Consider the following 14,824-nt stretch of genomic DNA (forward strand, 5'->3'; position numbering starts at 1 on the left):
TTCATAGACTACTTTAATACTTTAAATGTGTTTTATTATGTTGTGTTTTATAATTATCGATATTTGTAAGCATAGTTTGCTTAGATGTCCAATGGTAAATTTTTAAGTTTGACTTTATGTTAAATGCTACCGTACTCATGTAGCATTTAATATGATCAAAGGTAAAAACAAAATAAAAAAAACCAGCTTTAAATGGGTGCAAAGTTATGTGTTCTTAAAAAGGAAAAACACTCTTACACCTTTTACTACATCATTTGATATTTATTGTAAACTACGGCAGCCGCTGCCTTTAAAGGCAAACATTACATTTACAAAATTATTCTAGTGGTAACACGGTAATTTACAAGACATCAGGAGACATAGAAGTGCACATTGACATTAGAGACATTTCCTATGTCTTCTGCCTCATATCTGTGAGGACTCCAGCCACAGGGAGGAGCTCTTCCCGCGCGGCCGCTGAGAGTCCAGCTTCAGCAGCACCGACACAGCGCCTTCTATCTTTGACATCCAGGTTTTCTGCAGAAAATCACATGAAGGAAAGGAAAATATATTTAATCACGTTCCTAATCCAGAAGTTAGCCTGGTTATTTTAAACGTTTGATCATGTTATATTGTTTTACTTATTTCTATTGCTCTTTTGTTGTAGAGTGGATGATATGAGCCATCACTTATTCTGTGGTAGAGCTAAAAAAAAAACGCTCCATACATACATTGATCATCCCTGGGCAGCGACTGCACTATTTTGGACAAAATGTCTTTAAAGATGCACATAAATAGAATTGTATTTAACTAAAATGATCATGTGCATACATCTGTCCAGTAATAGGATTCTCTGCTTGGATATTTATAAAGCAAAAGACAAACTTGCAGATAAAAAAATGTTTGCACATCTAAAGAAAATACATTTTCAAAAAAGGAACCCCCTGGCAGAAGCATATAAGGTATAAATAAATTATTCAGCAAGTGACAAAGTGGGTTTGCTCGAAAATGCTCTAAACTTTCATGCAAAACATACATTTAAAAAGATGACTTGTTTTTTCTCTGTAAAGTTTAAAAGTGAAATCTGGCATTACAGAAATGTTTGGAAATATATAACAAGTCCACATATAATGCTGCACATCTTTACAGAACATAATCGGGGCACTTCCTTTTGAACATCAGAGAAATTCACAGTTGAACGCACGTACCTTGGCAGCCTCTGAGGCAGCTTGCAGGATGAATGCGCCGATACACTGCTGGTAGCGGTTCTGGTGCATGATGATGAAAGAATGAGGCAGCCCAGACGCTGGAAGGGAAGCACAACATAGCAATTCTCCCGTTAATATCGACTTACACAACAATGGCTGTACACATCTCCACAGAGACGTCAATGAATTCAAACAGAAAGTATAAAGCTATTACCTGAAGCATTGAGCTGATCAACATTCTTGAGCTGGAGCCGGTCCAGAGAGACGGGCTGGTCCAGGACCGTGAAGGTGCATCCCTCCTTCAGGAGCTGATCCAGCTCCAGGTTCTGTGGCATCCTGAGGGGGTTCTGCTCCGGACCGACGGACCGCTGCAAAGGAAGTGAACAATTATGATAGAGGTTACAACAAGCCTCACACTGGATGTCTGTGGTGGTCCAGGTCAGACTGAGAACGCAGCACTACCTTATTATTATTTATATCATTTTTATTTATTGAATCATTTTGTCCAGTCATCTACTTTATACAAACTCCTTTATTACAACAAAACACAGCAAAAAAATTAAGCAGGGTAAAAAACAAACAAATGAAATTGTTAGTAAACTGAAATTAATACATTCAAAATCAGGTTATAAAGGTAGATAGGTATACTATACTATATTAATAATACTACAGTACGATATAATCTATAATGAGAGTAACATCTTAGATTTAGACGGATTAAAATCGATTGCAAAGCACCTTCTTGTTTCTCTTTATCTTGGTGATAAGCAGGAATTCGTCAAACAGGAACAGATAAACATCGTTCAGCTTTGTGTTTTCTGGAGATCAACCACAGGAAGATGACAGAAGTTAGAGTGTTCTTAAATTGAATCATTGAGCATGTGCTGTGTGTTGGAGCGGTGCCATCTGTACACACCTGTGAGCAGCATCTTCCCATCGTGCAGAAGGCTTCTGTGAGAAATGAGATTCTCCAGAGTGATGGCTTTTAAGAGATGTTTCAGATTCTGAAGGATAAGAAAACTATGTTAGACTTTTGACACATTATCTGATATCGAAAGTGCAGAGGCTAAAGTTATCGCTAATGACACGATGCTTTGAAAAATGTGAATAGCTTTCTTTGCTCTTCCTCATATCTGATACAGTAGATAAATGATTTCATCTTATCAGGATTTTCAAGTGTTGGTGCTCTGTCAACAAAGCTCTCAGATATTTATTTATACACAAACACACACAGCCAGACCGACCTCAGGGACGAAGGCGCGCTTGTCTCTCTCCCACACAGGCAGCCACACGAGTGCATCTCTCAGCTGTTTCACCTTCTGGTAGTTATCCAGCCATTTCACTTTCCCCTCCAAATCACCTGGAGGCAGAGAGGCATCCGTTCAATCAAGAGGGACGGAAACAGAGAAGACTCTCTCTGCTAAAACTCACCTCTGCATAGTTTTAGGATCAAACTGCCGTGAAATTATTATGTATGTGTCACATTAATAAATGGCTCTTTAGCACCATTTTATTATCTTGTTGTGCTTTCTTCTGTGTAGTGATGGTTGCCTACCAAACAAGGGCGTGACCGTGTCGTGAGAGATTTCAGCACACTCAGCTTTCACTGTAAATATTCCCCACACACCCTGAGGACATTTGCCGTGGCTACAATGCTCCTCGTCATCTATGCAGCTCGGCCTCGCCTTTTTAATGGTTTTATGTGTGTCTGTAATTAAAGATCAGTGAGCCCACGCTGTTTGTTTTCCTAGCGCTATTTGTTCAGTACCACAAAGTGTCTCTGTGGTGCAGTGCCGCAGCACCTTTCCCACAGGCCTGTCCATCTAGTTACAGAGCAAACCGATACAACAGGTCTGTAAAAGGAACAAAAACTTTTTAAAAAAACGGTCTGGGCTCCTGGCTGCCAGCCAAAACATAAGGCTTGTTTACCTATAAAAGCCCTTTTCTTTGACAGTGATACCTTATGTACATCTGTTTAACATGCTGCTGTACTTTACTGCTATAGGCTTGTCAATCATCCAACTGAAAGAAAAAAAACTGGAGTCATGATCACCTGAAGGACATAGCTAAGATGTCTAAGGCTCAGAGTAATGCTCACCTCGTCATCAGACGCTGGAAAAGGGCCTAAAGTCATGAAACTAAGCGGGCATCTACACTGTGCTTACTCACTCAGGGAGAGTCTGCAGATAAGGAAAGGCTCAGTTGGTGAACAGCATCACTGTTTATGTAAATGATGGCATATCTTATCTTAGCTTGATAATAATCATGATATGAGAACTAGACCACATACAGTCAGGGCCATACATATTTGGACATTGACACAATGTTCATTATTCAGGTCATTGTCCTTCATTATTTTGGCTCTGTACCCCACAACAATGGATTTGAAATTAAACAATAAATATGTACTTTAAGTGCAGACTTTCAGCTTTATTTTTAGGGTATTTACACCCAGATCAGGTGAATGGTGTATAAATTACAACACATATTTTATCCAGGGTATCCCCTTTTTAAGGGACCAAAAATAATTGGACAATTGGCTGCTCGGCTGTTACATGGCCTGGTGTGTGTTATTTCCTCATAAGTTCATTTACAAGGAGCAGAAAAAAGGTCTAGAGTTAATTTCAAGTGTGTTATTTGAATTTGGAATGTGTTGCTGTCAACTATCAATATGAAGTTCAAAGAGCTGTCACTATCAGTGAAGAAAGCCATCATTAGACATACCAAATAAAATTAGGTGTGGCCAAATCTGCTATTTGGTACATTCTTGAAAAGAAAGAACGCACTGTTGAGCTCAGCAACACCAAAATACCTGGAAGACCATAGAAGACCACTGTGGTGGATGACAGAATAATTCTTCTCCTGGTGAAGAAAAAGCCCTACACAACAGTTTGCCAGATCAAGAACAATCTCAAGGAGGTGTATATGTGTCAAAGTAAAAAATCAATAGAAGATCTCACCAGAATAAATACAGAGGGTTCTCCACATGATGTAACCGTTAGTGATCCTCAAAAACAAGAAGGCCAGATCAGAGCTTGCTAAAACCCATCTAAAAGAGCCTGTACAGATTTGGAAAACATCCTATGGACAGATGAGACAAAGATCAATCTGTACCAGAACGATAGGAAGAGAAGAGTATAGAGAAGGGAAGGAACTGCTCATGATCCAAACAGTGAAGCATGGTGGTGGTAGTGTTATGGCGTGGGCATGTTTGGCTGCCAATGAAACTGCCTCCCTTATATTTAATGATGATGTGACTGCTGACAAAAGCAGCAGGATGAACGCTGAAGGGTTTCGAGCAATATTATCGGCTCATATTCATCCAAATGCTTCAGAACTCATTGTGCGGCCCTTCCCAGTGCAGATGGACAATGACCTGAAGCATACTGCAAAAGCAACCAAAGAGGAATTTCTGCAATGGCCAAGTCAATCACCTGACCTGAATCCAATTGAGCATGCACTTCACTTGCAACAAAACAAAACTGAAGGGAAACTGCCAAAAGAACAAGCAGGAACTGAAGACAGCCGCAGTAGAGGCCTGGCAGAGCCTCAGCAGGGATGAAACCCAGGCCTTCAGTCTGTCATTGACTGGAAAAGATTTGCAACCAAATATTAAAAGTGACTATTTTATTTATGATTAGTTACTTTGTCCAACTACTTTTGGTCCCTTAAAAGGGGGATACCGCGTATACAATGTTTTGTAATTCCTACACCATTCATCTGATTTGGATGTAAATACCCTCAAGCTGAAAGTCTACACTTCTTTAAGTGCACATATGGAGTTTTTCAAATCCATTGTAGAGGTGTACAGAGCCAAAATAATGAAAATTGTGTCAATGTCCAAATATTTATGGAACTGACTGTAGAAACAGCTGTCTTTAACAAGGTAATTGTGAATAATAAGTTCCCCCCTACATAAATGAATGTACTTTAAAAACAACAACTCCTGTTTTATATTTCAGGCTCTATTTATAACTCCTCTACAATGATAGCGAGATGGACAGCCTTCTCAGGTTCTACGTGATGATCCCGAGAATGGGAACTCACCACGATCAACTTATTAGGATTTTTTAAAATCACATCCCTGTCTGTCCCATCTCTATTTCTCTGAATGGGTTTTTCCAATAAAAGGGAAGTAACTTGGAGTGCTCACATATAGAAGTGTCCACTTGCTCCGCTATGACCTCCAGGCCTCTGGTCTCATCCTCTGTCTGGCATCTCTTGGCGATATTCCGCAACAACAGAGGGTATCGCGTCAGCCTCTGCAGCGGCGCCACCAACAGGTCGCGCAGTTGCAGCCTCCGGCACTGTTCGTTCCTCTCGCACCACTGGGGAGGAGAAAGAGAGGGGTGAGAGGAGAGCTGTCGTTGGGAGAAAGAAGAAGGTCAGAGGGGTGAAAGAGTGGTCACAGTGTTTGTTAGAACAGAAGGGTAATGGGGGGGGGGGGGGCAGTGAAAAGCGTGTGATATCTTAAAAGCAAAAACAAAAGGCCTAACAAAAACATAATCACGGGGAAGGTTACACAAGGGACAGATGGTCACATTCCTGCTTTTGAGAGGCCTTGGTGACACTGAACTGGTTGTTTGCGGTTCAGGCGGTGATGAGTCGCTGCCTGCCGCGTTGTTAAGGTACATGGCGTCCTTGCCACCGCTCTGACACACACACATAATTCAGCTGCCCTCGGCCAGTTTCCCCCTGTACCTTCACGTAGGATCCAAAGTCCTCTCTGGGCTTCAGGCTGTCCAGATAAAGCAGAGCCGTGGAGTAGTTGAGGCAGTACTTCTGCAGGCAGTGACAAACGCTCTCCTGGAAAGCCTGCCAACAGATAGCAGTGTTACACAAACATCAGGAAACAGACAGCCATCGAGCTGCAGATAAACACATCATAAAAAGAGTTGATACCAGTCTGCAGTCAACCCTGTGTCTGATATACAGTTCGATGAAAAGATTTTATTTTGTTCTTTGATATTCACAGTTATTCATTATAAAAGAAACCAATGTTAAACTAATGATCACACATTTGTTTTAAAGTGTGAAATGTTTTCTTTGCCTCTAACATCTTATCAGAGGATCTTTACAAGCCAACCATTAAGTGAGCGTAGACTGCCATGACAGTCAGCGTGTTAATGTGTGTCCACATGTGACTGGGTCAGACTTGCCTTGCTCAGCAGATCCAGCAGGGTGGGCCCGTCACCCTCCGCGATCTCAAACGTGTCCTTGATGACGCGGAGGAGGTTGTTCAGGAAACCAAAGCTCACCTGCAGCAGGAAACACTCAGTGTCAGGTGTCAGCGCGCAGACATGCAACACTCTCATGGCTCACTCACATTCCGTTTGTAAACAAAATCCACATTGAAGAAATTCTGCTTCTGATGACATGGCAAAAATAACAAATCACTGATCATCAGTAGTTGTGAGAGCGCTGTGGCGTGAGGCGTCTTGTATAAAAGTCAGGAGATTTTCGATCAAAATAACCTCTCTACTAAATGATATGCTGTAATAAACATGGTTAATGAGTGATGAATGAATAAACAGATGGATACATGGTGTCCATAGTCCTCAATTTAATCTCTCCTGCCACCAATAAGAAAACTATTCATGTCTAAGATAAGATACTGTTTTAGACTTTTCTATATTTTATAACTTAAGACAAGTGTTTTCATTGTTTTATTAATGTTGTGTCCAAATCTTTTGTATGATTTTATTATAAATGTTATTAATGATTTGTGTATTTGATTCTTTATTGCATGGCTAACCGTCCTTTGTTGTTGGTCCCTTACTGCCTCTTATATAAATAATTTATCTTTTTGACTGAGGTTAAGAAAGAGTTACAATTTGCTGTGTTTTACCTTCTGACTCAGCACAACAAATGAGATTGAATGAAGGATGCTGATGCTCCCAATATTTATATAGTACACATAAAACTAACAGGACTTATCCTACTTATTTGCATCGCGCCTCACCAGGCAGAGCTCGTTGAGGTTTGCAAACAGCCTCCAGGACTCGACGTCGGTCAGGCAGTTCCTCCCCTGCAGGTTTGTGAGTGTAGCCAGAAACACCTGAAGGTAACAAAAAGTCAAACAGAGAATAGGCTCAGGCTATTCGATTCTTAATCCATCAGTGTGGAGAATGGAAAACTAAAGAGACTTTTACATGAACCTCCCTGTAAGGAATTCAGTGACAGGAACAAAACACAAAGCAGCAGGTGTTGGGTTTCCTTTGGGTTTGGTCTATTTGTGTGTGCGTGTGTGTTTGCGTGTGCATTTTGATGTTTGTGTGGACAGTCACCTCCTTCAGAACCATGAGCTGATCCAGGAAGTAAACACACTCGCTGGTGAAGAGTTCCCAGATGGCCTCTTGTCTTTTGAAGCCCTGAGGGTCAGAGGACGCGCTCACCTCGGAAGACTGGTCCTGCAGGAACTCCGCCAGACAGTATTCCTGCACACACAGGGAGAAATACAATCAGTGCATTGGCAGGAAAAAAAAGAAGGTATCATAGTTATCAACGAAGACTCAAACTGGAACATTATCATTATTATTAGTGTGTTGGTATAAAAGGTAAACTGTGTCAATGTAAAGCTCCTACTAACACCCTGACACACTGAAGCGCGTGTCAGTGTTTGTTTACATATGTGTGCAGGGTCAACCTGACTGGTAACTGCCTAGAAATTCTGTTTTTTGCACAACGCGAGTCATCTAAAACGTTGCGGGAGCTTCCCTCTAACTGCCGTCCTGTTATTTCTGAGTCACTCGTTAAACACCGAGATCTATTTGGTTTGGAAATCTGGACCTTTAAGCCTAAACTCTGACTTTGTTTGCATTAAAAGCCACTGCAGAGACAGAATCAACACGATGATTTACATAACAAATAGCCGGGTTGCTTAAGGGCTTTAGCTGCTGACAGTGCTCATTCCTCACCTTGTACCTCTGCAGGTCCTGGTTTCTCCAGTCCTGAATCTGTGATGTTGACAGATATTTTTCGATATCTGCTGCCGTGCCTGTCTGCGACTTCCCTTTAGTCTGAAAAGATACAGTTATTATATTATATGAGCGCTGAACTGACAGGTTTGGTTTAAGTTCTGCATTTGAAACGTTAAACCTAACACAAAAGCTGAATAGAGGAACCACAATAATCTGCTTTGAGAAGTGGGTCAGGGAACAATGTCCAAACCAACTGCCCACTGCTAAAACAAAGTTCATTACAAAAAAAAACCAGACACACTCAAGCAACACACCTACCGTGCTACGCCTTGAAAAGGGCCACTTTGACTTCTTAGTATCTGTACAAAATCATAAACACAAGAAAACTGATTATAAACAAAAAAGATCAAGCAAGAATGTATGTGACGGGATTAGAACCAGACAAACTAAACATAGTCGGGCTTTAGGGTTACAACTTTGGACTTTCATTGCAAATATAAGAGGTTGAATTAAAGGCGAAGTGGCACAAGACACATGGACAAACTATAAGCTGCTAAACCCGCTCAACCTGAGGCTAAGGACTGAGTTTCAGTGCTAATGCTCAAAGTCCCCAAATTAGCATCAAGTATGGAGGTGTTGCACATGATGTCTTTCTTGGATGAATGGCTGCATCAAGGTTTAGGATGGATCCAATACATCATTTGGGTTTGTTCAGAAACATTTAAATGAAAATTGATAAAAAATCGTCAAGCATGATAGGTCCTTGCTGAACAACTAATGACACAGCAACTTACAGCAGTCTTTTAATTATTAAATATTACAGGACAACATTTTGAAAGTGCAAAAACAAACATTTCCCAAGAGCTGTGATTCAGGTTTTCTCAAGTCAAACCAGGTTACTCATCCTCCTAGGGGTCAAGGGCCAACACCTAAACTGTGAAGGGTTTGAAAAAGCATCATAAGCAATTCATAATCAAACCTGGGATGCTCACATGTTGCTCGGATATTCAGATATGCCAAGATGGATTACAGGAGTTTGCAAATAAGGGCCGGGGTTCATTAATATGTTGACTGCCTTTATGAAAATGTGATGAATGAGGTTGACGCAGCATCAGTTAACTTATTGGCTTAAACCAGCCATTTGGTATGCATAGCACATATTATTCCCATTATTTATAAAACAATGTAGAATTTTACCAGAGAAGTTTAAGTCGTTCAACATGTCAGCCACTCCATTGGAAACAAAAAGGTCTCCTGGTGAAACATCCAACCCGGGTAAGCTGACCACCACGGAGCTGCGCCTCCTCTGCTGAAGCCTGAGGGAACTGACAAACACAACAATTTTAAAACCGGTAGTAACGCTTAACATTTACCAAACAGATCCGAGACTCACACAAACAAGAACTATCTTATTGTGTTGTAAATGGAATAGAGCCCGAAAGGCCACAGGAAATGACAGAATTCCTCTTGGCATTTTACAAGGTTGAAATACCTCTGAAATACCATGTGCATTGTGATGCCAAATGGTGATTAAAATGAGCAGGAGAACTTATCAGGGATAAAGTGTTACGTGTGTGGTTTATGCGCGATTAATGGATCGCTATATTTGTGTGGAAGGCGGCGAGCTGTCAGTGTGTGCCAGTTATAATCCTCCTGGTCTCTTTTTCATAGTTAGCAACCAAAGCATGGCTGCGGCTGGAAAAACACAGACCTGCCTTTTAGCCTCAGGCAAAGCTCGAGCAGCCACAGTTTGAGTGTTTTGACTTAAACCCTGCTGTTGTCCTCCAGGGATTACTGCTGGATATTAAATGGATATGTGTTAAAACATAAATAAATAAAACCCGTATAAATGTAATTCAATAATTCAATGTGCTGACTAATAATCTTGACAGGGCTTGGCCACATGACAGTCTTCACCTGTTAGGCAAATAAAACATTCTTAATGTAGTCAAACTTGATTGTTGACTTTGTGACTTAAACAATCACAGTCCCAACCGTAGCGCTGCTAACAAGAGGTTTCTAGTAATTCAGCGAGAATGCAGTCAGCAAAAAAGTTCTGCACCGCAACAAGAAGAGCTGGTTTAGCCAAATCTTCACTTTCTGATCGACAGCTGGCCAGTAACCTACGTCAACATGCTGAGGTTTCACTTTTCACATTTTTCTTTAGAAGTCTTTCCTTTAAAAAGAAAAGTTTAAAATTCAGAACTTGATGGAAAAGGAGAAATAGAAATAGTTTGTATCAGGGCTGATCAACTCATTTAAAAGAGGTAAAGGTTATCAGGAGTTGATCAGACCATAAGGAAGCCTGGCTCGCAGATGAGGGCTAATGGCCCTGTTTATGAAAACAATGATGTGGAGCAGAAGTAAGGGCAACAATGCTGGTTCTGGCTTTTCTCAGTTTACCTTTAAATCTGCTTTATTAGACTGAATTATCTCCTTCAGACTTTCTCCATCTTACCACTCATAACATCCCCTCTCATAGTAACTACAGTTACACAAGAAGCAAACGAGACTAACTTGAATGCACATGTGCTACATGACTGACACGTGGACACGCTGTACTGGGAGGATAAGTTGGTCTGAACCTCAGCAGGAGTACAGGAGTGGTATGTTTCTTTTTTCCTCCAGCACACTTTTGTTGAATTGTCAAAGCACCAACTGTTCGCCTCTCTCCCAGGCCGGGGCCGGGTTCTCCCTAGTAAACTGATACAACCCCCCCACCCCACACCAGATCAATGTATAGGCAGGCAGTGCTGAATCAGTAAGGCGGACAATGGTCAGCACCTGAGCACTGTAGAGGATGCGTGCCTAATGGGACGGTAAGAAAGGCACGATTACTGCTCTAAACCAGGTCAGTGCCTCCTTGCAGTTCATTCCACAGCGGGCTCACAATGACATCTTGTTGCTTTGTGAGCGCTCAGAAAGCTTCCTCTGTGTCAGCCTCTCTGCCACCGAGAGAACTTGTAAAAATGGTTGTTTTGTTCCTGCACAACAAGAGAAATAATTATGCTCAAAAACAAAACTCTCCCAACCAATGGCTCACAGGGCCCGGCACTGTAAGAAGCACAGTGCCAGGGAGCAATTAATGGGACAATAGCTGCCTAATTATCCAGTGAGGGGAAGAGCCCGGCAGCCCAATAGGAGGGGTGTGGGTGGCAGTAAGAGAAAACAGCCTTAATGAGGGTTTGTCTAGCCCGTACATAACCATGGGACTCTCAAAACTTAACCCACCAAGCTTATGCCCCATTAACAAAGACATGAATGACAATGAATGAACAATGGGGCTCCTTAAACCCAAGGTCCAATCATCCTCGCTCACAAGTGTCCTGAGAGCACAGGGGAGGCACGGCCCTCATGATGCGGAGTGTTGTAGCACACATTGTCCCAACTATTTTGGAAACCGCAGCGTTAACGATGGAAATTAAAGATGAATCAGAGAGATGGAAAAACAAACGTGCACAGTAAAGTCCAGTTTATCAGTCACAGGAAAATATTTTACTACATTCCTGATATGCAAACAATGTTCTCACATGCTTCAAAGAGAAGAATGTTTTTTTGGTTATGCCGACAGGGCACACAGACGACATGCAAAGCAGTCCAAGAGACACCTACCTAGTGTGACAGAGCTCTTTCTCCTAGAAAAAAGAGGAAAACACTGCATCAGTCAATGGAAAACTATTCTATACACAAAAACATTGAGTAATTAGAGTCTCCTTGAACTTCCAGTATGTAATCAAAACACGTTTTTTTTAAATGTATTGCTCTGAAGATTCCAAAGCTCTAATTATTAAACTATTTACATATCCACATTATCACTGTCTTACAGTGCACTCAGCATTTAATAGAGGGCGCAAAGACCTCCTATGGCCAATGAAACCGCTGTATCACTTTCAAAGACATTCAAATTTGAATCAGTGTTTTAAGTGGTTGCTTGAATTGAAAAGCCTCTGATATCTGAGGAGAATGTCGGGACTCTATTGAGAATGAGCTCGGTTGAATACCACGAGCTGATGAATAGATCTCCCCATTATCTTTTTCCATCGCTCACTGACCCCTCCATTATTGGGTGACTGCTGACTGCGGTGAATAGGGGCCCGAGGAGAGCACTTCCCAGGGTTCTCCAGGCAGTGGGCTTGGTCAGAGCTGTCAGTGCATGTAACTGCTGATTCATTTGCTGTCAAAAGCTTGCATTGTGAGTGACCACCACAGGAGGCAAGGCAGCATGAGGGAAAGAAGGTTACTGCAAGGAAGGAATGTGTAACCATTTAATTTATAGGCTTTGGATAAAAATCCTCACCAGACTAGAGCATGTGACTCGTGGTGGTGGGGAGTTGTTTGCGTGATGATTATATGTGCAGATATGCTTTAATTAAAGTCACTCGGACAACTTGTAAAAACTCACCTGTACTCCACTATCAGGAAATCTAAAATCTTGCATAACAGTAGGATGAGCACTGCGACATTCTTGTCTTTTACAACTGATACCGTTGTCAGAAGTCTTTGATCTGTGGGATCTGGTTCTCTGTCGGCCTGAGGATGAAATGGGCTGAGGGTCGTGATAGATCTCTCCATCAGAGAGGGGGCTGGCTGCGAGAGGAGACTTGACTCTCTGTACTGGGGACAGTGGGGTTATGGGGGATGGCGTGCTCCCAGAGGAAGGCTCCTCTTGAGTGCTCCCCATCGTGACAGGGTCCCGGAAATCCGGTAGGATAGGACGTCGGGTGCTCCTCATCCTCCTCAAGGTGGGAGATGTGGAGATGCGTGCGGGGGCTTGTCGGTCAAACTGGAAAAGAGGTGCGACCAAGCCGTCAGTGTCCACCAGGGACGGATGTCTCAACTTGGAATGTGTCCGTGCGAGATCTATGTGCATTATGATGGGGCTGCTGGTCTGACACTCCTTGTGCTCAAAAGTCCCACAGTCCGTTTGTGTCTGCGCGTTTGCCACACCTGTAGTGACAACTTCATTTTCATCCCACTCAATGTAACTCCAGTCTAGCTTCTTCTCGACATCCTGGTCTTTATCCTGTAGAATAATGTGCTGCAGCGTAGACATTATAACCTCAAAGGCATTGTAGTGCAGCAGAAAACGTGTGATCTGATGGTCGGGTTGCTTCGCCTCCACTGAGTTAAGGTCAGATGATAATCCTGTTGCATTCCAGCACTGTTCACACCATTCACCTCTCAGGGTTCTGGGGAGAAAAGTAAAAAAATGTGTCAATACAATAAATGTGCAACAAAATGAAGAAGGCTGGGCACAACTAGCCTACTAATCTTCTGAAAGAGGATTTGAACAGTGTTAAAAACGTACAATTGGCAGTAAAGTGGCCATGAGGAGAAAAACTGTACAGTTGAGTAACACTCCTATGTGTGTGAATGGTGGCAAACTATGTATAGTAGATTCAGTTATTGGGGGGAATATTGTTGCTACAGCACACATGTCACAGTGTACAGTAATTGCATAGTGTGGCATTGTGGTGTGTGAGACACAAAGAACCAAAGGCAGCAATGCAATGCATTTCAACTCTGCTGTCTCAGATTACTGCCTGGTCCACTGTTTATACACTGATATTGATTTTCCCTTTTGTTAGCCGACTAAAGATGGTCCACGGTAGTTTTAATTTCCGTTTTTACTCCATATTACGTTAATTTCATGACGTGCGAGTTGTTAAGTCACATCCACGAGGCAACAAAAGGTTAGAGAAACAATGTATGAGAAAGTTTACAGCGCTGATCAACCGCTCCGAAAAACACCTGTTTGAAAGCAGAAGCGACATGTGCTCGGAAAACAGCTCGTTACATTTTACTAAAGTCTGGTGTACTTACTTATTCAGGCAAAAACTTAAACGACTGGCGGTGAAGTGACGAGTGACCCGGAGAGAAGTCCCGCCGCTGTCGCAGGCTAACTGAGCCGGCTCTGTATTAAACTTGCAGCTCGCAAAAGAAGAAGAAAGCCTCCGACGGTGTTTAACTTTCTGACAGAACACAAGAGCGAAGAGACAGTTCTATGTGCTGCCGAGTGACGGAGGGAGAAGGCAAGCACTGTCCGCGAGCTGGTGGAAAGGTGCGACTGCACTGCCTGCATGGGGACATCAACACACACACACGCACGCACGCACGCACGCACGCACACACACACACACACACACACACACACACACACACACACACACACACACACACATCTCTCTCTCTCTCTCTCTCTCTCTCTCCAACCCATACAGCAAAAGTTAGTAGTTCAATTAAACACAATTACATATCTATATTTGTCACAATAGTATAATAGGAGATGGAAACATAATACTTCATAACAAGGTCATGTTGGAATATTGAGCAATTAATTTGACTTTAATGTTACACTTGTTATATGTTATCATCAAGTTTAAATCTATTTAATCTCTTTTCCTAATAATTTTCCATGATAAAATACATTTTATTTTATCACACTCTTTTTTAGCTTTAAGTATCAAAAGTAAAAGTAGGCCTACACAATATTTCCTGTGTAATTTTAGTGAAATGGATGAAAAAATAACCTTAAGTAAAATATAATAATTGTTATATAACTTGAGTAAATATAGATAGTAATATAATGGATACTATATTGATCCCAAATTGGGAAATTCTTGAATATACTTAGTTACTTTCCACCACAGAGGCAGTCTTGAGTATTGTGGGGTAATGACAAAATAGTGTGTTGTATTTCTTTTGCATTCTTAATTG

General features: G+C 41.8%; 1 protein-coding gene across 3 annotated transcripts; it reads right to left on the minus strand.

The window, feature by feature from the left end:
- Positions 1-152: 152 nt before the first annotated feature.
- plekhg7 (pleckstrin homology domain containing, family G (with RhoGef domain) member 7) lies at positions 153-14,190 on the minus strand. Of its 3 annotated transcripts, XM_063875505.1 has the most exons (17): positions 13,931-14,190; positions 12,510-13,296; positions 11,720-11,742; positions 9,305-9,432; positions 8,426-8,466; positions 8,105-8,206; positions 7,475-7,624; positions 7,150-7,245; positions 6,347-6,445; positions 5,889-6,002; positions 5,341-5,515; positions 2,432-2,547; positions 2,104-2,191; positions 1,926-2,005; positions 1,402-1,555; positions 1,188-1,285; positions 154-516 (listed from the first exon to the last, which is right to left on the minus strand). In XM_063875505.1, the coding sequence occupies exons 2-17, from the start codon at positions 13,158-13,160 to the stop codon at positions 406-408; spliced, it is 2,226 nt and encodes a 741-aa protein (XP_063731575.1). In that variant the 5' UTR covers positions 13,161-13,296; positions 13,931-14,190; the 3' UTR covers positions 154-405. The 3 variants fall into 3 exon arrangements, with proteins under 3 accessions (XP_063731567.1, XP_063731575.1, XP_063731583.1); XM_063875497.1 differs by lacking the exon at positions 13,931-14,190 and having other exon boundaries at positions 153-516; positions 12,510-13,212; XM_063875513.1 differs by lacking the exons at positions 11,720-11,742; positions 12,510-13,296; positions 13,931-14,190 and adding an exon at positions 10,892-10,912 and having other exon boundaries at positions 177-516.
- Positions 14,191-14,824: the final 634 nt, after the last annotated feature.

Source organism: Eleginops maclovinus, chromosome 2 (genome assembly GCF_036324505.1).
Source record: "Eleginops maclovinus isolate JMC-PN-2008 ecotype Puerto Natales chromosome 2, JC_Emac_rtc_rv5, whole genome shotgun sequence".
Taxonomy (NCBI): domain Eukaryota; kingdom Metazoa; phylum Chordata; class Actinopteri; order Perciformes; family Eleginopidae; genus Eleginops; species Eleginops maclovinus.